This window comes from Zingiber officinale, chromosome 9B (assembly GCF_018446385.1).
Source record: "Zingiber officinale cultivar Zhangliang chromosome 9B, Zo_v1.1, whole genome shotgun sequence".
NCBI lineage: Eukaryota > Viridiplantae > Streptophyta > Magnoliopsida > Zingiberales > Zingiberaceae > Zingiber > Zingiber officinale.
Window position 1 is genome coordinate 87,113,144 of NC_056003.1, and position 24,089 is coordinate 87,137,232.

Here is a 24,089-nt window from a genome sequence, read left to right on the forward strand (position 1 = left end):
TATATAATTTATTCGGGTCAGATATCATGTATTGATAGTTCCTCCATACTCTTCTTTATACAGATCGAATATCAATCCTCTATTGGGTTCAGAAGAAATTGCTATTCCTAGAAGCTAGCAACTAGCTTTTACATCGTTATAGAAACTAGCATCTAACTTCTACATCGTGTAGAAGCTAGCAACTAGCATAGCTTCTACGTTTGTAAAAGCTAGTTGTTAGTTTTTACAATAATGACTTTGTATATGTGATTTTACTTCTTCAGTGATGGTCTGGTTAAAATATTTCAATGAGTAAAATAAACAATAGAAATTTCATGACAATTACTACATTTAGATGAATATTATTTGATCACAATAGACCATGTAGAAATTAGCATGTAGCTTCTACAATGTATAAAAGCTAGTTGTTAGCTTTTACAATGTATAGAAGTTAATTATTAGCTTTTACGACAATAATATTATATCATTTTGATTTTACTTCTCTAAATAATAATCTGGTTAAAATAATATTTCAATAAATAAAATAAACATGTAAACTCTATTATAATTATTATATTTCAAATGAATATTTTGAGCATATAGAACTTAATATGCAGCTTCTACAATATCACTAAATTCATGAGTATTTCAAGATAAAATTATGGGACGAGCGTCCATTTAACTTTATTTTTTTGATAAAAGACATGCAAATATGATGTTTTTTTTAATTTGGGCGGCTTTTGATTTTGATTTTTTTTTTTAAATTTCTAACCTTAAACAATAAAAAAAAATTCTTGATTAAATTGCTAAATATTAATAGAACACAAATTTCAAATATTTTTGAAAATTAATTAACCTAAGGATAAAAATTAAAGAGCAAAAAAATCAAATGACTTTTTTTTTTTAATTATTAGGTGGCATATTTTTTTTTTAATTTTTAATCGAAGGGCGGCATATAATCTCATAAGCCCTTATTTGTAATAACACTAAACGTTCTCCTATTATCCGGAAATTAATTGCTCTGCGTTCATCTGGCTGATTGACCTCTAATCCCTGAGAAGCTCAAGAGCCTTCTCAAGAACAGGCCTAAATCTTCCCAAATCCACCCTCACATTTTGCTTATTCAAGTAAATTTCCCCCATTTTCGCCCACCCGAGCTTGTGGATCGCCGGCGGATCCCTGAACACCGGATCGTCCCTGGAGTATAGCTCCGTCAGCGTGCTCTCGTCGGCGTCAATGGCGTACTCCAAGTACTTGAGCCCCATCCCCCTCGCCGGGTTCCCGAAGTACGTGGTGGCGATCCACTCGTGCCCGCCGAAGGGCACCACCTGGATCACCACCGCGTTCGCCGGGAGGAACACCATGTTGGTCAGCCCGGCGCCGTGCACGCCGACCATGGCGTCGCAGGAGTTCACAACTCGCGAGAACTTGGCCACGTCGTGCTCGCCCTCCGACGTCACCACCTCGAATCCGAGCTGCTCGGCGAGTTGAGTGACGTCGCCGGCGTTCATGAACATTCTGCTCTTGGATCGCGTGATCAGGAGCAGCCGTGGCGGCTTCTTCTCCGCTTGCTCTGTTATTTTGGCGGCGTGGCGGCGGTTGAGGCCGTAGGTGGAGCTCATGAAGCGGCGGAAGTCCGCCATGGTGTACCCCGCTCGCGACTTCCCCGGGTCGATCGTGAGGTCCTCGTCGGCGCGGAGGCCGACGATGGCGCGGTTGAAGCAGTGCACGCGCCCGTCGTTGTCGAGGTCGATGGGGTCGTACTTGGAGATCCGGCGGAAGTAGTGGCCGTACTTTCCGGCCATCCACCACAGATTCAAGCGGGAGACGACGAGGAGGACCTCGCCGTCGAACTCACGCGCGGACTGGAACAGAGGGACGAGCACGTCGGCGAAATCGTGAAAGTAGTTGCCGACGTAGCCTCCCGTGGAGAAGACGACGGCAGGGACGGAGTGGGAGACAGCGCACGGCGGCGCGTCGCCACCAACGGCAGCGGAGCGGACGTCGACGGGCTTGATACCGCGCATCACGCTGCGGTCCCACTTCCGAGCGTACGGTTTCACCTGCCATGACCGACGCCCGGCGGACTGAGAGGAGGCCGAAACACGGAGCACTGACGGAGGGGAGTCTCCGCCGGAGACGATCCTGACGTCGCCGTAGATGTCGCAGAGATCGCACCGGTGGCTCGACGTGTCGCACATCGGCGTCTCGAAGCCGTCGTCCTCTGGAGCAAAATCGAATTTTTCGATCAAATCGCGCCTCAAAATCGAATTTTGAAACAAAAATCTCGATCTTTTCCCGCAAAAATCTGTTCTTGATTAAGGTTTGAAATCTTCACCTGAAGCAACTCCATTGCTTGAAAGTTCATCAGAAATCCTCGGCTTGCCGTTGGGCTCTGCGCCACAAAATTGCAGGAAAACAGATGAACAATAAGAACAAGCATAGAACAGTAGGAACATTCATCATCTTCCTAGCTCACCAATCCGTTGAGAAATCAAAGAACAGGCATCTGCTGGTTTTGACACCTGAGAAGCCACTGAAAAACCAACAACAATGTAAGAAAAAAAGAAACAAATTTAATAAAAAAAAAGGAAGGAAAACTGAGAACATACTAGATGGAAAAGAAAGCATGTAAGGTCTGTGCATGGTGAGAAAGGTGAGCGAGACAATAAAGCATCCAATGAAAACTCCAACTCCCAGACTCAGAAGATCAAATCCTCTGTGATACGAAGCTACTGCAATCTTCATCTTCTTCCCCAGCCACAGCTGCTTCTTCATTTCTCTCAAAGTTAAGAAGAAGAAGAAAAACAAGAAGAAATCATCTATGACTGAGACAAGGATGTGATACTTGAACTGGAAGACAAGGTCAGCTTAGGAATTTAAGTTGACCAATTAGTTAAAACCTTGTGATTCTTACTTTGATTAATGGAGTGTGTGTGAGAGAGCTTTTATTTATTCAAAAGTAATGCTTATAAAGATTATTTTGAAGTTAGTGAGAAGTTAAATTAACGAAGTGTTTGGAAATAGAAGATAAAAGTTAATATAAAGTAAAGTTGAAGAACTTGGTGAATAATACTTTCAAACTTAATTTTTAGTTAAATGGTAATAATATCTTTAAATTATATAAATTAATCTTTTTTAATTATCTAAATATATTTTTTAATTATCTAATTAGTATTTTTAAATATTTATCAAAATTAATTTTTTTATAATGAAATAATATATAAAATTAATAAAAATAAAAATAAAAAATGATAAAATTTATATAAATATATAAAAATATGTATAACAAATTCTAGAAATACAAATTATATAAAAATATAAAATATTATTTAAAAAATAAATATCATGGTGATAATTATGTAAATTGATAAATTTATTAAGGTAAAAAATGTGGTGGTAATTATGTAAAATGATAAATTTATTAAAGATATAAATGTTAATTTTTAATTTTAGACCATAAACAAAAAAATAGAAAAAAAAAAAACAAATTCTTGCTTCCAACTTTTAAGTAAAAGTTACAAAAATTGAACCAGAAGTTGACATTCACAAACACTTAAAAGTACATATAGTTAGAAGTTAAGAATCGCTTAGTAGAAGCTCTACCAAATATTTTCTTGGATGTGATATTCCAACATAAAGATCATTAAATAACACTTGCCCTATATAATAACGTAGTTGGTTTATATAAGAGTATTATTGTCAATAAATTTAGGATCGATTTTTAGCCAATGTGGAATGTCCCATTGTTACCTCAACCCCTCTTTACCTAGCTGTTATTTTTGAATGAAATTTCCGTGATTTACGTTCCTCCCAGACATGGGGCGAGATGATGATTTAACTTTAGCTACCAATTAAATACAGACACTTAATTTAGTACAAGGATTAAAGATTAGATTCTCAGCTAATTTAACTTTGGTTTAAAAATTTATTTTTATGGTGCAATGTGCAGATTTATTATTGAGTTTGATGCCATTTTGTTTAGTCTGGGAGTTGCAACTAAATCTACTAAAAAATTGGGGAAAGAAAATTTTTTGACTAGATTTGACAGTTACAAATTATATTTAAGGGTATCTTTTTGGTCATGCCGTGGCGTAGAGGTAGTAGAATGAAGAATTTTAAATATTCAGACTGTTTATTGTCGTCATCAAAAACTAGCTTTACGCTTCAATCCCAATGGAAAGCTAGAAGTGTGTGTACATTGTTTATCATCATAGGTTGTTTTTTTAATATCCACGCCAAGTTGATACTCGAATATATGATTATCATATGAAAATAGGATTAAATCTCCGAAGAATCAATCTATGAGAAATAAAATCTCTATTATCTAATGAGACGTCGCTCATTTATCCCAAATAAGTACTTGATTTATTCGATATCAATTAATACAGAATTATCTATGTATTTCATTTTTAAAAATTATTACTTCATGTTAGTCGGACTTAAAAATTATTCACCCCAAATGATTTATTATGGTAGGCCCTATTACAAAATACATGTAAAGATTTAATATGGTATGTCCCATTACAAAAATACATATAAATAAATCATAAAAATATTTTATTTTAACACAATAATCTTTTATATGGAAAATCAGGTGTCCAATCAAATATTTTACACCGTATAAAATATTTTACACCGTTAAAAATTAACCCCAAAACTTATTAAATCAACTATCCATACTAGTACAAACTATGTCAACCCATGAGGGCGGGACTAGTAATATCCATGATTGTATGTAACTAGCACGACACAACAACAAGGTGAGATCTCCCCGTCCATATTTTTGTGGATCAGATGATGGACCACATAGAATTGTAGCCGAATCATGATGATGATTTGGTCACAATTGATTGTGATCTCTCCTTGGGTTTACTGTCCCCCCATATTATAGTTTAGGTCGAGACGGGTAACCAAATGCCACCCGAAGACCACCCTCGCTTGGCGACTAATAACTTAGTCACTTGTCCACCACCGATGATCTTTGGACGGTCTCCGATCATCCGCCCCAACCTAAACTGAATTGCGACGGGATCTTCATCACAATCCGACTACAATTTCATATGATTTGTCTCCTAATCCACGACAAGATGGCCTAATCGATCATCAAGTTAAACAAGGTTCGAAACTCAAGAATGACCAAGAGTTCACCGTCGCATTTGAAAATTGGAGCATGTGGTCTACTAAATTTCTTACACTTCCGGATTTACCCAATAGGAGAATCAAGAAAGCCACTCACCTCTAGGACTAATGATACCTAACCTATAAAAAAAATCCCAATTTATCAATGATATTTCATCATCGAGACAATTAGCTAAATCACATAAAACCATTTCAGAGAAGTTCATCAATATCTTCTTTATAGGCTAAATAACATAAAACCATCTCAGAGAAGTTCATCAATATCTTCTTTCTATAAAAAACAAATCCTCTTCCAGAATCATTCTTGTTGAATGATCCAAATTGTTTTTGATTTTATTATAACAAAATATTCTTGGAAAAGATCCGTATCAATAATTATAATTCTATACATGAACATTTCCTTTGTTCATTCATAATAAAATATTTTCTTCGACCATAGATCAAAAAAACATAATTTTAGGGTCACAGGTATCAGAAGTTTAGGTTGGAATGTTAAGTGAAATTTAGGTTGGCATGATAAGTGAAACCGAAAGTCAAATAGAAGGAATTATACCTTGACCTTGCAATACTTCCAAGATTGCTTTTGATCAAAGACCAATTGATTTTTAACTGCAAAAAAGGATTCATAAACAAAAATATACATTTTTACTTATAAAACTACAAAAACTGTGACTTCACGGCACACAACAACAGATATTTCTCTGAAGTAGAAAAGTTTCTGAGAACAGTTGAGGAACAAGAGTTCTACTAATTAACTCAAAAATTGAACTGACTAACCTGATTTGTTTGTCGAAGCACAGGCAGAATCATTAGAATATATTCACACTATCAAAAAGACTACCCTCCGAAGCTAACCTAACCTGTCTGTGAATGAAAGTGAGGAGGTGAACAGAGTTCCGAATCACCAAGGGAAAGAAACATATCAGCTAACAAGTCAGAATTGAAACTGTAGTTTAGATATCAGCTCAACAGTAAACTCCAACTCCTCTTCTCAACTCCTGCTATTCTTACTCATGTCCAGAAACTCTTTTTGTTAGGTTTCATCGTCCGCGATAATTTAGCTACAAGAAGCATCTACCTTGTTTGCACCTTTAGTTATTCTTTTTCTGATCCGTTTCTTCTTCGTAGCACCAGCAGTGTTGCCACCATCCTGCATGAATCAGAGATCGGATCACGTTAAATTTTGTGGATCAACTGCATAAATTGTGTATGTAACTACCTACACGGAAACTCTTAACTCGAGCAGCAAGAACAGAAAGTGAAAACAGAAACGTGCAGATGGCATTTGTGTTAGTTCTCAATTTCGCATCCTTCATCTGTTATTAGAAAGTTGCTGATTTGAATTTACCAAGATGCATCTTACATTGTAAAATCACAAATTTATCCCATCTTAACTTTGATATAATTTAAATTGAATATTTAAGATGTTAAAGTGTCCCCAAATGTATTTTTTTCTTCTAAATCTATTCAAAATGCTTGTCAGTGTTAAATTTATCAAATGTTAACTTTGATATAATCTAAGTTTATGGGGCGGGGACAAGAGAGATACAAACGAATAACTTATACTATACTATTGTAGGGTATTGTGGGGCGTCTTTCAAGTAGATAAAAACATCATTTTTTTTCTTCTTACTAACAGCTATTCCTTGCGTTTACCCACATACCCAGCAAAACAAGTCAGAAAAGGCACAAAAACAAGATCTAAAATTGAAGAACTGCAAAGATGAAATAAGGTAGCTCCATAATCACCTGATTCTTCGTGATAGAAGCATCATCATTCGGCTTTTTCTTCTTAAATGAGAGTGGATTTGGGCCCTGTTGAAAATAATTAGTACACCCACACCATTAGTGGTGTAAAGTAGCCAAAATATGATAAATTGATACCAAGGAAACGTTCAAATGAAAATCATATAATCATAATTTAAGGATCCTATGACGCTCTATAGTCTGTTTTCAACATGAAAAATACCATTATTTGCAGTCTGCCACACAATATACCGTCGTCTTTAGGTGAGTCTTCTAAAAAAACTGTCTCAGCGACCCTTCATAATAGTCATTTTGAATAAATTGTAGTGCTCTACTAATATTGTCTAGTAATTTTAAATGATAATTAATTAGTGGTCAATGTTTAGATTTCATACTCACCTTTTATAAACGATGTCAATCATAATTCTTCAAATTATTTAGGTGCAAGAGGAGATGGAGTGTATTTGAAAGGGTAAGTTGACATAACATACCTTAACAACTTCAAATTATTTACATCTAGAGTATGTCTGCTATACATAATATTAATTAACAAATGGATATTTCTCATAGACATGACAAGGAGATACAAAAAATGGAGCTACTACTTTGCCAATCCTGTAGGTCGTCATGTCACAAAAAAAAACCATTAAATTAATAACAGTTCTAAAAAAATGAGGATTTCTCAAAGCCAGTTCAATATTTGCTGGTTACATGGACATCATTGCAGTAGTTGAAACAATCAACTTTATTTGTCATTAGCAGAAGTAGCTAAGTGTTACAGTCCGAGTGCAGGATCGAGTCCCATTGAGATCCGGATCCGTACTTAGTCATGCAACATGTAGGCGGAAAGGGAGGGGGAAAGACTCGTCTAGACAGAATCCAAATTACTCAATTTTTCTTCCTCTCTTTATTAATAATAACACTGATTATATAAGGAATCAAACATGACACGATTCAGAAAAGGCCAACCCATAAAGGAAACAAGGAATCAAAAATAAAAAAACTAATTAGGCATTATTTGTTTCTACTATAACAATAGTTAAATTAGGTTATTATTTAATTTTTACTAATTAGGCAATAGCTAATTTATTTCTACTATAGCAATAGCTAATTAGGCAGGAACCATGATTGTAAAATTCGCTAGGCGCTAATCGGGCGCCAAACCAGCGCCTAGGCCGCTTAGGCGGGGACTAGGAGCCATTAGGCGGATTCCACGGAATCAACATAAATTACATAATAAATCACATTCTATAACTCCAACACAATAACATCAAATTTAAAATGAGTTCAAAATTACACAATTAATAAAATATTACAAATTTATTCTACTTCTTCTCCATAATTTTCAACAACTTATTTTTCATCAGACACAACTCAATATCATCATTGTGATCCTCCTCTTCTTCTTCAGATACAAAATCATCCTCGTGAAATTCTCTCACTTTAGAGCTTCTTTGGGGTTGTCTAATGAAATGATGTTTCCAAAGGATGAGGCTTTGGCCAACCTTCAATTCAATCGCTTCCAAGTCACTCAGTTGAGGAAAGATTAGACAATAAATTTTTCTTCAAATTGATTTCGCTAGCCTTTTAACTCTCTGATTTCTCATAAATGTGGATTTCTTCATTTGCTCTGACTTCTTCAGCTATGGTTACTCAGTACGATGAAGCATGGTTTAAAGTGTTGTGCCAAGACGGTCGAAACGAGCGAAACATCTCGTTCCGCTCAGTGACAGGCGTCGGCACGACCTCGGCACTAGACCCTGTTAGTTAGTCCTAGGAAGATCGTACCGGTTCCACTGTACAAAAATTTTGTACAAGTGTCGAACCTTTCCTAAATAACCTATTGTGTTCTTTAGAAGTTAAATTAGAAATTGCAAACGGAACTTAACATTTGATTCCAAATTTAACTTATTTGTTCCTAATGGTTTAGACTTGGATCGCAAGCGGAACTTAACACTATTGATCCAAATCCACCTACGTTATAAATTCAATTAAATATTAATTTCCAAAATTGGCTTCCAGGTTAAACATGACGAGGGACAAGGCCTTCTTGGATATGGGAGCAACCACCACTTCCTAGACAAAGCCTTTTAAGGAAAGCTAATATTTAATTTCCTTATATAACTCTAGGTTTAACCAAAAAGAACAATCGAATCACAAATTCGAAAAACAAAGAAAAACACAAACACGAATTACTAATTCGAAAAACTAGCTCTAATGTCTCTTGTGTTTGGAATTCTAACAAAGAAAAATAACTAGCATGATGCAGAAGAAAATTACTAGTTATACCTTTTCTTTGTAAGCTAATGACCTCAAGATCTTCTGCCGTATTCCTCGCTTCGCCTTGGACGTCGTGTGAGCGATGATCCTCCAAGATGAACACCACCCAAAAACTCCTCCTCCTTCTCAAACTTTCGGTCACCACCACCACAAAAGAAAAGAGAGCAAAGGGAGAAGAGAGGGAGAGAGGGTCGACCACCAAGAGAGTCTCAACCAAGAGAATAAGAGTTGATATCTCATGAGGCCTTCTCACCCCTTCTTTTATATTACTTGTCCAAGGCAAATAAGGAAAATTTTTTTACAAAAATTAAAATCTTCCTCTAGTTTTTCCTTTTCCCTTTTTATTTTTCCTTTTCTTTCCTTTTGATTGAATCAATCACCAAATCATGGATTGATTGGATGATGATTTGGTCGGCCCCTTGCTTGGGCACCAAGCAAGGGTGGCCGGCCACTTATAGGAAGGAATAATAATTTTTTTATAAAATTTTACATGAAGAAATCCTCTTATAAAATTTTACAAGCTCTCTTTCCTAAAGTGGTTGTTAAAAAGGAAAGTTTAAAAATTAAAACCATGTTTTAAAATTTAAAACTTCTCTTCAAAAATTTCCTTTTTTAACATGGTTACAAAAAAATAGAAAATTTTAATTTTAAAACTTCTCTTCCTTTTTTTCTAAAACCATGAGGATGGTTAAAAAAGGAAAGTTTTAAAAACTTTTAAAACTCTCTATTAAACCATGTGACCTAATTCAAATAAGGAAAGTTTTTAAAATTAAAATCTCTCTTTTAAAACTTATAGTTTTCTACAAAGAGAAGATTTTAAAAATTCAAAACACCCCTCCTATTTGAATTTATTATGGTCAGCCCCTACTTGCTTGGTCACCAAGCAAGAGGGTCGGCCCTCTTAAGGAGATGGTGGCCGGCCATTGCTTGGTCACCAAGCAATGGGCTGGCCTTCTTTCTTGGACACCAAGAAGGACTTTTATTTGGATGGACTTGAGACTTTAATGAGGCTACGATAGGGACCTAGAGGAGAAATTGGTTTTGGCCTTCCGATGAGCTTGAGTATCCCGTGTTCGCCCCGAACACACAACTCAAGTTCATCAACAATAACTCATTCCACTAGAGAGTTATTGTTGCACTACCGCACCAATCCCAAATTACATTTATGGGCTCCTTCTTATCATGAGTGTGTTAGTCTCCCTGTGTTTAAGATAACGAATGTCCACTAATTAAGTAAGTTACTGACAACTCACTTAATTAATAATCAAGTTCAAGAGTAGTACCACTCAACCTCATTATCATGTCGGACTAAGTCCACCTGCAGGGTTTAACACGATAATCCTTATGAGCTCCTCTTGGGGACATTCTCAACCTAGATAACTAGGACACAGATTCCTTCTATAATCAACAATACATACTATAAGTAATATCATTTCTCAACTTATCGAGCCTATTGATTTATCGAACTAAATCTCACCCTTTGATAAGTTAAAGAAATAAATACTAAATATATATTCTTGTTATTATATTAGGATTAAGAGCACACACTTCCATATAACTAAGGTCCAGTTCTTTTATTAAGTCAATATAAAAAGAACTTACCTAAAATAATCCTACTCAATATACTTAGAGTGTACTAGTGTAATTTATTAGTCAAGATAAACTAATACCTAATTGCACTACGACTATACCAATGGTTTGTTCCTTTCCATCTTAGTCGTGAGCAACTATTTATAATTTATAAAGAATTGATAACATGATCTTCTGTGAGTGACACCACACACCATGTTATCTACAATATAAATTAATTGAACAATATACTTAAAAAATAAAATGTAGATATTTGATTAATGTGATTTTTTTATTTCAATAATAAATGTTTACAAAAGCTAGGCTTTTAGTATATACTCTAACAATCTCCCACTTATACTAAAAGACTAAGCTGTCATATCTGTTGTCATACATCTGATTCTCATCCCCTCCACATGCTGATCAAAAGCTTTCGCCGGAAGGACCTTAGTGAAAGGATCTGCCAGGTTATCTGCTGATGCAATCTTGGCGACGACAACTTCTCCTCGCTTGACGATATCTCGTATCAGGTGGTACTTGCGCTCTATATGTTTGCTCGCCTTATGGGCTCGTGGTTCCTTCGAATTTGCAACTGCACCGCTATTATCACAATAAATTGTGATGATTTTGGGCAAACTAGGAATCACATCTAAGTCCATTAGAAAGTTCCTGAGTCATACTGCTTCTTTGGTTGCCTCAGAGGCTGACACATACTCAGCTTCCATGGTTGAGTCTGAAACGCATTTCTGCTTAACACTCCTTCATGCAATGGCTCCACCTCCTAAAGTAAACACATAGCCTGATGTAGACTTACTATTGTCCCTATCGATTGGAATCCGTAACCCACAGGGAACAAATCATTGCTTGGTAAACTAGCGTATAATCTAGTCCTTCTCGGTACTTTAATATATGCTTTCGATCAATGTCCTTGTCCGGATTACTCGATGTCGCTAACCACAAAGCAGATATCGGTCTCGTCTGTGACATTGTATCATAAGGCTTCCAAAACATAAGCGCCTTCATATCCTCTATCTCCTTTGATGTCGTCGGACATCTCTTTAGATAAGGTTACTCCACGCCTAAAAGGTAAGAAACATTTCTTGCATGCTAAAACGAGCGAGGATTGTATCTATATATGAAGTTTGAGATAGACAACATTCTTTTCTTGCGATCCCTTATAACTTTGATCCAAAGAATGTGCATTCTCCTAAGTCCTTCATATCAATTGTTTGACAACCGTACCCTTACGTCCGATAATACCTTGGCATTGTTGTCGATTAACAAAATATCATCTATGTATAGTACAAGAAATACCACCACATTTCCGTTACACTTTTGTACACAAGACTCGTCGGACCGAATAAATCCATACGGATTACTTCGTTAAGCCGGATGTTCGAGATCTTGAAACTTGCTTGATCCATAAATAGACCGATTAAACACTAGATGCTCTTTGCTTTTTCAATGAATCTCTCGATTGCTTATATGGATGTTTTCTTGAGACTTAGTTAAGGAAAGGCATCTTGACATCCATTTGCTAAATCTCATAATCCGTATGAGCGTAATGAATAAGAGTATCCGGATAGACTTTAGCATAGCTACCGTGAAAAAATCTTCTCATAATCGATTCTCTCTTTACGAGTATTTTCATTAAGCCTTGCTTTGAAGGTTTCTACCTTCCCATCCCTCTTTTCCTTTTGTAGATCCACTGCATCCAACGGCTTTTACACCATCGGTGGTTCTGCAAACTCTCGGACCTTATTAGAATCATAGATTCTATTTGAGAATTCATTGTCTTTGCGAAGATCTGCGTCTTTATCTTGGAGTGCTTCATCGTATAATGGGAAATCGGGTTCGTGTTTACAGGATCAAATCAAGATTCTCCCAACATGAATCTCTCGGGTTGCCTCACAACCCTCCCACTACGACGAGCACTATCTGTGGTTGTGTATCGTGTGTGACACGTGTTGCGGTCTCTTATGGTCATCTTGTCTTGTTGTAATGTAAGCTAGCGATGTCCTCATCTTTTCGGTTTACATGAGACGACACTGTTGATGAGATATGAAAAAATCACATTGGTAGGAATGACCTTATGGTCTTTAGGACTATAAAATAAACCACCTTCGTTCCTCTAGGATAACCCACAAACACGCGAACTTCGTATGAGATTCTAACTTATCAGCATTAGCTAAGCAGACCGATATTGATGAGGACTTGCATAGCCTTCAGCTGCCCGTGTACGGGCGGGAGACATGCCCGGATTTTCTTTAGAATGTTCTTGTTTCAGGTCTACAGGGCCTCGGGGCCGAGATTGGTAATGTTTTTGGTGTTTATTTTCTGATATTTCCTCCGTCTCCAATCTACTCGTCATGGATTTCGCTGTTTCTTATTCGAATTTAGATCTGAACATCTTTCTATCTATCTCTTTTTGTGTTCAATTGTATAACATGGAACCAGAATTGTAATAACTTCTTCTAGTTCGATGGTGTTTGTATACTTAGCTTTCTTGTTCATTATCTTGTCCAAGAATTAGGGCATTAGTAAATGTATCCGTATCTTGAATAATCGTCTATAAAACAAACAAAGTATTCGAAATCACCTCTTGCCTGGATAGACATAGGACCACACAAATCAGATGAACCAGTTCTAATACATATTTGGCTCTATACCCCTTAGCCTTAAAAGGTCTCTTGGTCATTTTACCTTCCAAGCAAGATTCACAGGTTGGAAAGTTTTCCAACTCTAATGTACCCAAGAGTCCATCGGCTATAATCCTTTGAATCCTACTTAAGTTAATATGACCAAGCCTTAGATGCCAAAGATAGGGGTGGCAATTTTTGACCCGACACGAAAACACGACCCGAACCGAACACGAAAAAATCAGGTTAGGGTTGGGTAGTTTCGAGTTCGGGTCGAAATCGGGTCGACCCATTTGACCCATTTAATAAACAGGTCAGGTTCGGGTCAACCTGAAATGACCCAATTATAACCCGCGAACCCGTTTATAAATAATTATAAATTTAAACTAAAATTTCAAATTTAAAAAAGTTAAAAACCCTAAACATAGAGATATGCTATGCTATTGATTGCAATGTTGCTATGGCTTATCATTTATGATATGAATTTTCAATTTATGTAGATAAATGTTATTTTTAATTTTTAATTTAATATACAAAATTTATTTAATGAATTCAGGTCAGATTCGGGTCAAATGGGTCAAACAGATTAAACGGGTCAAATGGGTCAAATGGGTCGAACGGGTTAAACAGGTTAAACGGGTCAAACGGGTCAAACGGGTCGGGTTCGGGTCGGGTTCGGGTTCGGGTCAAGTGCAAATAAACAGATCAGGTTCAGGTTGAATATTTTGACCCGAATTAATAATCAGGTCGGGTTCAGGTTGTCATTTGCCAACCCGCCAACCTGCCAACCCGAACCCGAACCGAATTGCCACCCCTAGCCAAAGATATGTTTGGTTCATCTCCGAAGGTTCTTTTCTTTTATTAGAGTTAGAAGATGTGTTATTAATTTCCATTTGTTGCTTTATGGGAGAAATTGGATTTAATGTATATAAATTGCCAACCAATGCACCAGAATAGATAATAACTCTATTTCTCTTTATAACTACATTGTTACTAAAAGAAACAGAATATCCATCCAAATACAGTTTAAAAACTAAAATTAAATTCTTTCTAAAACTGGGTACATAAAGATAATTTCTTAAAACCAAACTTCTATTCCTATCAAAAGATAAGTAGACGTCTCCCACTGCAACAGCCGCCACCTTAGTAGTATTGCCCATGTAGACGATTATCTCTCCTTCAAATAGTCGTCGGGTTTCCTGGAACTCCTGCAAAGAGTTACAGACATGATCAGTGGCTCCCGTATCTACACACCAGGTGCTGGTAGATAACACCGCTAAACATGTTTCAACTACTAAAGAATGAGATATACCTTTATTGTTCTGATTCCTACGAGGACAGTCCGCCTTCCAATGTCCTTACTGCTTGCAGATGAAGCACTTACCCTTCGGCTTCTTCATTCCAGTTTTTTGTCCTGTACCCTAGGGTTTATTCACTTTCTTTGCTGAAAAGACATGTTTCTTCTTCTTCTTGCCTTTCGACTTAGAAGTAGAATCATTTTCAGCATAGTGAATCTGAGAACTGTGACGAAATATACCTTCTGCTGCCTGTAGTTCTGTCAGAAGTTCCGCTAACGTATACTCCCTTTTATTCATGTTATAGTTCAGGCGGAACTGCTCAAAACTTCTGGGTAGCGTTTGGATAATTATATCGACCTAGGTTTCCCAATCGATTTCTCCTCCAAGGACTTGTATTTCATTCAGATAAGTCATCATTTTGAGGATATAATCCCTTACGGGTATCCCCTCAGACATGGTAGCTGTCATTAACTTTCTCATTGCCTCTTGCCTAGCAGTCCGACTCTGGTGCCCAAAGAGTTCTTTGAGATTGTTCATTATATCATAAGCAGTTGGTAAATCTTGATGCTGATGTTGTAATACATTTGACATTGAAGCCAAAATGTAACACCACGCCATCTCATCTGCTTTTACCCATTTCTTATGATACTCAATCTCCTCTGGGGTAGAGTCACCATTAGGTGTATCTGGGCATACCTCTGACAGTACAAACTTATAGCTTTCAGCAGTTAAGAACAATATCCAAGTTCTTTTTCCAATCTATATAGTTGGGACCAGTAAGTCTATTCTCTTTCAGAATAATGGTCAGTGGGTTGAAAGTCATCCTAAGAATCACAAAAATAAACTTTGGTCAAGACTCTAAATTTAGAATAATATTGATTTCTCAAACAATACTATTTTAAATTAACCAACACCTCAAATCACCGTGAATTTTGCATGCATAATAGTATGGACATATACAAAATCAAACATTTATAAGAGGAGGTTTTACCCATTAATTTTATTCTTGTCAACATAACTTTATGACAAATAAAATTAATAGTTGGTTTTCCTTCGGTCACACAAATAATAGCAGTGACTCCGATGGGGAGGATATTATTAGACGTGCCTAAGTGTATACCATTACTTGACACTTAGTCCATTAATAAGATTGTGCCCCTTCCGATGGGGAAAATCACACGCTCTTAATTAATTTCCTATAGTCATCCAAAATGGAAGTTTGATCTAGTGATCCACAAACAAACTCATCCGATATGGAGGAAGGCACTCAGAGTCAACGTGCAAGTTTGTTTACATCACTTACAAACCAGTAATGGGGATCGTGAAATTTATTAAAATTCCTCTCCCACTTAGTTATTTAAAAATGAGGATTTTAACCTATGCTAGCATATCATGCATACATACATCACAGTCAATAAAAGCAATAAATTTAGAAATTAATTTTCCAACTATTATGACATTTTCCATCACTGTCTTCAGTATGCTCCAACCCTAGCTGCTGCCATCTTTAGCCACCACCATCGGGTTGAGTTGTCGCATCTATCTTACTTCTTATTCCGCTGCGCTTCTGGTCCTCCAATAGCACCACGCCTCGCAAAGATACGATCCGCGACTAATATAGAATTTTACATATATCGATCCTATATTCCATAAAGGAATGTACATGTATTCTAGATTGAACAAAAAATAAAATTCTAAAAATAATACAGCTCCTGCTGTATTTGATACATACAATCACGCACACAAAAATAATGCTCTTGACATGTCCAAGGGTTCAATCACACACAATATTTATATGTCATAATAGTTGGAGCCTGCAACCACAAAGTTAGCACATCCTACTATTATCCTGCCTAAATTATGTATGACATGTGCATAATTAATTTGAAAATTAAAACACACATAGGCAAACCCTAGTTCTGATACCAATTGTTAGTTAGTCCTAGGAAGATCGTACCGAATCCACTGTACAAAAATTTTGTACAAGTGTCGAACCTTTCCTAAATAACCTATTGTGTTTTTTAAAAGTTAAATTAGGAATCGCAAACGGAACTTAACATTATTTATTCAAAATTTAACTTATTTGTTCCTAATTGTTTAGACTTGGATCGCAAGCGGAACTTAACACTATTGATCCAAATCCACCTACGTTATAAATTCAATTAAATATTAATTTCCAAAATTGGTTTCCAGGTTAAACATGACGAGGGACAAGGCCTTCTTGGATATGGGAGCAACCACCACTTCCTAGACAAAGCCTTTTAAGGAAAGCTAATATTTAATTTCCTTATATAACTCTAAGTTTAACCAAAAAAAACAATCGAATCACAAATTCGAAAAACAAAGAAAAACACAAACACGAATTACTAATTTGAAAAACTAGATCTAATGTCTCTTGTGTTTGGAATTCTAACAAAGAAAAATAACTAGCATGATGCGGAAGAAAATTATTAGTTATACCTTTTCTTTGTAAGCTAATGACCTCAAGATCTTCTGCCGTATTTCTCGCTTCGCCTTGGACGTCGTGTGGGTGACGATCCTCCAAGATGAACACTACCCAAAAACTCCTCCTTCTCAAACTTTCGGCCACCACCACCACAAAAGAAAAGAGAGCAAAGGGAGAAGAGAGGGAGAGAGGGTCGGCCACCAAGAGAGTCTCCACCAAGAGAATAAGAGTTGATATCTCATGAGGCCTCCTCACCCATTCTTTTATATTACTTGTCCAAGGCAAATAAGGGAAAAATTTTTACAAAAATTAAAATCTTCCTCTAGTTTTTCCTTTTCCCTTTTTATTTTTCCTTTTCTTTCCTTTTGATTGAATCAATCACCAAATCATGGATTGATTAGATGATGATTTGGCCGACCCATTGCTTGGGCACTAAGCAAGAATGGCCGACCACTTATTGGAAGGAATAATAATTTTTTTATAAAATTTTATAAGAAGAAATCCTCTTATAAAATTTTACAAGCTCTCTTTCCTAAAGTGGTTGTTAAAAAGGAAAGTTTAAAAATTAAAACCATGTTTTAAAATTTAAAACTTCTCTTCAAAAATTTCCTTTTTTAACATGGTTACAAAAAAATAGAAAATTTTAATTTTAAAACTTCTCTTCATTTTTATCTAAAACCATGAGGATGGTTAAAAAAGGAAAGTTTTAAAAACTTTTAAAACTTTCTATTAAACCATGTGACCTAATTCAAATAAGGAAAGTTTTTAAAATTAAAATCTCTCTTTTAAAACCTATAGTTTTCTACAAAGAGAAGATTTTAAAAATTCAAAACACCCCTCCTATTTGAATTTATTATGGTCGGCCCCTACTTGCTTGGTCACCAAGCAAGAGGGCAGGCCCTCTTAAGGAGATGGTGGCCGACCATTGCTTGGTCACCAAGCAATGGGCCGGCCTTCTTTCTTGGACACCAAGAAGGGCTTTTATTTGGATGGACTTGAGACTTTAATGAGGCTACGATAGGGACCTAGAAGAGAAATTGGTTTTGGCCTTCCGATGAGCTTGAGTATCCCGTGTTCGCCCCGAACACACAATTCAAGTTCATCAACAATAACTCATTCCACTAGAGAGTTATTGTTGCACTACCGCACCAATCCCAAATTACATTTATGGGCTCCTTATCATGAGTGTGTTAGTCTCCCTGTGTTTAAGATAACGAATGTCCACTAATTAAGTAAGTTACTGACAACTCACTTAATTAATATCTAAGTCCAAGAGTAGTACCACTCAACCTCATTATCATGTCGGACTAAGTCCACCTACAGGGTCTAACACGACAATCCTTATGAGCTCCTCTTGGGGACATTCTCAACCTAGATAACTAGGACACAGATTCCTTCTATAATCAACAACACATACTATAAATAATATTATTTCCCAACTTATCGAGTCTATTGATTTATCGAACTAAATCTCACCCTTTGATAAGTTAAAGAAATAAATACTAAATATATATTCTTGTTATTATATTAGGATTAAGAGCACACACTTCCATATAACTAAGGTCCAGTTCTTTTATTAAGTCAGTATAAAAAGAACTTACCTAAAATAATCCTACTCAATATACTTAGAGTGTACTAGTGTAATTTATGTCAAGATAAACTAATACCTAATTACACTACGACTATACCAATGGTTTGTTCCTTTCCATCTTAGTCGTGAGCAACTGTTTATAATTTATAAAGAACTGATAACATGATCTTCTGTTAGTGACATCACACACCATGTTATCTACAATATAAATTAATTGAGCACTATACTTAACAAATAAAATGTAGATATTTGACCAATGTGATTTTTTTATTTCAATAATAAATGTTTACAAAAGCTAGGCTTTTAGTATACACTCTAACAGACCCATGACAACTGCGACGTGTTGCGCGACCCCGTGACCATGGCTGAGGGGTCACGCAACCCCCCGGTAATGCCGAAGTTGCGCGAGCTTGCGAGTGGTGTCGGATTTCAGATATTTTTAAATTAAACTTAGGTTCATTATTTTATTCAACTCCTAGCTATGATGGAAATAATCTAAAGAAATTTTATTAAATCCTAATAAAATTATCTAATTAATTTATATTTCATTTATTTTAATTTAAAAATTATAATAAAATTTTTATTTATTTATTTATCTATTTTCATATCTTTTCCCTTTTTAAAGATTATTTTTTATATTGCTTATTTTTTAAAATATTTATGTTAAATATTTTATTTTTTAATTAATATATTTTATATTTAAAAAATACCGAAACTGTATCGGCACGGTACGACACGTTACCGAAACCTAGGCACGGGTCGAAATTTTAAACCTTGCGATGAAGATGAAGTTTGATGCTAACCGCTAGGACAAGCCAACAAACCAATTTTCTTGTTGGACCAAGGTTTAGGCTTATAAAACTTAAGGCCAATACAAAGCCTATTCCTGTCTAGGCACCAAGGCCACCTAAGTTGGCCAACTAGCATATTTTCGGTGTGGCTGGCTAGTGCCTAGCAGCAGTAACTAATTTGCTTCCAACTATCGCAGCGTTCAACAATGGCGTCCACCTCGACGTCCACATCATCACTCTCCTCAATATTGAGCTTGTCCTCAAGCTCGAAAGTGGGGTATAACACTACTAATAGCATGGAGGAAAACTTCCGAATCCACTTCCCCCTCTTCCTCACCTTCCCTGTCATCATTAGACATTTACACTTGTGACTCGTGGAATAGGACTCATCACAGTTAAAATAGAGGTCCTTGGCTCTCCGTTCTACCATCTTAATGTGAGTCAAATGCTTGAAGAATGAAACAAGTGGAGTCTCCTTGCTGATGCCCCCCCGTTGTCTTGGTCTTCGCCAAAGGAGGGCCTCCACTACTGGTGTTGAGCTTAGTTGTGGTCCCGCCCCAATTCGTGCACAGCAACCCCCCGCCTTGATGGAAGCACTGCTTTTGTTATAATGTCCTGGTCATATTCATTGAAACACCTAGATTTTCAGGCTTCTACAGTTCAATGTCGATACAGAGATCTTCGACTAGACCTGCAATGAACAAGTCAACCTGTTATTATGGTCCGAGGTCCGAGGTCCGAGCGAGGTGGGACTGGAATTACCGCTGGTAGTCTTCTACCGAGCCTGCCCGCTTTAGATTTGCTAGCTCTCCAAGAGGGTTGTTGTTCATAGTCGGCCCAAAGAGGATATGACAATGGTTTTTGAATTGCTTCCGAATTATATCTGGCTCTTCCTGTTCCATCTGATCAAACCAAAGTTGGCTTCCCCTACCAAGCGGAAGGCAACAAGGCCAACCTTGTCAGCTTCTATGGTCATTTGGTTAGCAAAGAATTTTTTGCACCTTTTAATTCAACCCAGTAGATCTTCTTCTCCAGAATAGGTGGAGAACTTCATCTTCGAGTACGCGGAACAGGGTGCCACTAATTGGTGGTTTAGGTTTAACCTCCGAGGCTTTGGAAGAGCCATACTCCACGCTAATAGGGTTGTTTGCGGTGGGCACCAGCTGTCGTCTTGTATCTTGAACAATACAAGATAACTCGACCATCTGCTCCTGTAGTCCTCGTTGGCGAAAGGTGATTTGCTCCATGAAAACTTGTTGCGAGATCAATCTTTCCATGAAGGCATCATGTTTGGATGTGATAGGATCTGTGTCACTCGTGATCGGCTCTGATACCAAGTTGTTATGGTCCCAAGTGCAGGATCAAGCTACAGATTGAGATCCGGATCCGTACTGTCATGCAACATGTAAGGGGGAAGGGAGGGGAAAGACTCGTCCTAGACAGAGTCCAATTACTCATATTTTCTTCCTCTCTTTATTAATAATAACACTCCTTGTATAAGAAGTCAAACATGATACGATTCATGAAAGGTCAACCCATAAAGAAAACAAGGAATCAAAAATAGAAAAGCTAATTAGGCCATTTTTTATTTCTACTATAGTAGTAGTTAAATTAGGCCATTATTTATGTTCTACTAATCAGACAATAGCTAATTTATTTCTACTATAGCAGTAGCTAATTAAGCAGTAACTAATTTGCTTTACAACAATAGCGGCGCCCACCTCGGCGTCCACATCACCAAGCATGCAAGAATAGGTGCCTACAGGTCACATAAGCTATTTACTAATAGAATGGTAAGCATCTGCCTTCAGCTTGGAATGGGTGTTCACCGAGACTGACTGAAATGTTGTATCAAACTAAGAGAAACTGGAATAGTCATTTGCAGAATGTTAATAATAACAGACTAAATTACTAATATAATTTCTATAAATTTCACATATTAGTTGAATAAGAACTTGGATCATAATGAATGAACCTTAAGATGAGATAACTATGAATGAGGAAGTTGCCTAGTACTTGTTTCATTAGAACATTTATGCCAAAGCTAACCTTTGCTCTCTTTCGTATAAATTGACTTCTCTGTGATACACCTAGCATTCTTTTCTTAGGACAAGCACTTCCAAGGAGTGTTTCATCTGCATCGCCTATAAAGGAACTAATATTGACAATCACAGCAAATTATAGCTATGCAGAAAGAAGCATATCAAGGAAAAAAAGGGTTGGAAATGTACTACTGTAGAGGTGAATAGAAGTAATCTTGTTACAAGCCCATGTTAGCATAGTCAACTTTAAGCATAAACAAGCTTGGATTTGTTCTCTTGCTATGATCCTCTGGAAATTGGCATAGGAGTTCTGTACAAACTCATATATAAAGGATGCACCTTTATATGAAAAATAAAATTTTGTACTTCCAGCCTCAAGACTAGTTTCATAAGCCTTCACAAAATAAACTAATCAAAATAATACGAACTACAAGTCAAGCTGGGTATGATAACCTTTGTCCTTATGTTCAACCCGTATACAAAAACTAAATGGGGCCTTAAAATTTATCCATGCCTTTTGACAATGGATGTCCATTTTCACTTTCTCCAAGATGTAAACATACTTTCTCAGCAATGTAACCAACTAGTTACAATTTAGTAGCTGCAAAAGTTTCATTCAAGCAGAACACAACAAGTATTCATTTGTGGATTGAACTAGCACAATTCTAAGTCATTCTCAGAGAAGTCCGGGGAACCAATAGAAATGATGTTTCTGATAAGTAGCATCTTGGGTATCAACCACTAAAGAGCTGCATGACTCTGACTTAATGAAATTGGTGAAACACAGAATAAGTGTGCTCTTTAGCTTCAAGGTCGATCAAATAAATCTATCATAATCATGTACACAGGTCCAAAAATCATTATACAAGTTTTGAAATAAAAGACAGAAAAGAGAGAGAACCACCTCCTGGAACCTTTTCCTCATATCTGCATCTTGGGTAGCAACAAAGAAATGCTCCGAATTTGGCTCTCCAACAACTGACTCAATGGAGGTCGTGGTGTTAATCCTCTTCTCATGCTTCTTTCTGCATAGCAACAATCTTTTAACTAGTAATATGTAGAATTCTCGAAAGATAAGAAACCTATTTTTACCAATGTGGCATGTGAGGAAGAATATCAAACAGACAAACCTCGCCATCATGAGCTGCTGAGCAGCTTCAAGGGCCTCGTGATGGGATTCACCAAGGCTTCTAAGCTCTCCAATAATGCATCTACAAGAGAAACATATATATACTTATATAGGAACAAACTTGTTTTTTTTTTGGGCCACAAACAGAGGTAGAACGAAAAGAAGAAATATCAAATGAAAGAAACAACTCAAACCTAGTGGTGAAGGGGAGAACTCGAACTCCAAAGAGACGAGCGACGGCATCATTAATAGGGGTGAGGCGATTTAGGACAAGGTGATGGATGAAGTGCCATCGCAAAGAACCTTATAGGGCTCTCGGAAGCCAAAGCAAGCATAGTAGAAGCGCACCACCTTGCGATGACACTTATGCTTCTTTACTCTCATAGTCCACTGTACACTTGCTGCTCACCTGCTGTTATCCCGTAACTGTCAGTCTAAAGAGGTTGGGCATAGTGCTTGACCACAGGTTTCCTCCTGTTATAAAGAAGAAACATTATATCTATCACTCATATTAAAGCCCGTGGCCAATGCCTCTGCAGCTAGCAAGGAACTTCTCTCCTAAGCGTTCCCGAGACAAATATGCGATCTTAAGTTTGATGGAACTAGTAATAATCATCTAGTGTATGTGAAGAGTAGATACCAGCTCGAGACACTAATATTGAATTAATATTGCATTGCTTCGTTTTCCTTTCGGAGCAAACAAAAAATGCACGGATTCAAAGGAATAAAAACACACTTTCTCGAACCACAAATCGCACAGGAATTAATAAAAAATATGAATAAGATAGTCAAAGCTCAAGATCTAACAGATTCTAGAACGAAGTCGATAAATTACATTAGAAAGGAACATATCAAGAGCATATTATATAACCACCAACAATCTAGTCGAACTAGATCAATCTCTCTCAAAATAGTGAAGTAGATGCATTTTTTTTTTTAAAAAAAAAAATCACCTTTAGATGAACGAGCGCCGATAACCGTAGAAGAACCAGAGCGGCGAGGGCAAGACGAAGGATCGGTCGGTGCTTTTTTGCGCTGGGAGAAGGAAGGCGTTTTATCCGATAAACCCTAATGCGACAGCTAAACCGAACCGCTTGTGACTGGTTCGACACACATTCAACCTAAACTTTCGAATCCACGACAACCATCGCCATTAATGCGAATCTCCTCCGACAGCAGCGTCAGCAACAGCTTGTTCTGGCGGCGCCGGCGGGTGCCCCTTCCTTCGGAAGCGGCGCTTTTTGTCGACGACCTCCGTGAACGGAAAACCCCATGCCCAGCCAGTTCAGTCTTAAATAAAATAAAATAAATCCGTTCCGTTACAATCTTCATGTCGATTATAACATACACCGATACCGTTATGCACGTTTAAGTCGTATTAAATATTAAATGTCCTAATTGTATCCGTTCCGTTTCTTCCAACGGTTAATTCTCCAG

At 36.9% G+C, this 24,089-nt stretch overlaps 1 protein-coding gene across 5 annotated transcripts; it reads right to left on the reverse strand.

Annotated features, from left to right (window-relative positions):
• Positions 1-899: 899 nt before the first annotated feature.
• LOC122023733 (beta-1,2-xylosyltransferase XYXT1-like) lies at positions 900-23,893 on the reverse strand. Of its 5 annotated transcripts, none has more exons than XM_042582026.1 (12): positions 23,606-23,893; positions 22,847-23,126; positions 22,654-22,734; positions 22,428-22,548; positions 21,531-21,625; positions 6,871-6,936; positions 5,899-6,271; positions 5,675-5,730; positions 2,592-2,745; positions 2,459-2,515; positions 2,318-2,374; positions 900-2,203 (listed from the first exon to the last, which is right to left on the reverse strand). In XM_042582026.1, the coding sequence occupies exons 9-12, from the start codon at positions 2,725-2,727 to the stop codon at positions 1,026-1,028; spliced, it is 1,428 nt and encodes a 475-aa protein (XP_042437960.1). In that variant the 5' UTR covers positions 2,728-2,745; positions 5,675-5,730; positions 5,899-6,271; positions 6,871-6,936; positions 21,531-21,625; positions 22,428-22,548; positions 22,654-22,734; positions 22,847-23,126; positions 23,606-23,893; the 3' UTR covers positions 900-1,025. The 5 variants fall into 5 exon arrangements, with proteins under 5 accessions (XP_042437960.1, XP_042437961.1, XP_042437963.1 ...); XM_042582027.1 differs by having other exon boundaries at positions 2,592-2,751; XM_042582029.1 differs by having other exon boundaries at positions 22,428-22,563.
• Between the last annotated feature and the right edge of the window lie 196 nt (positions 23,894-24,089).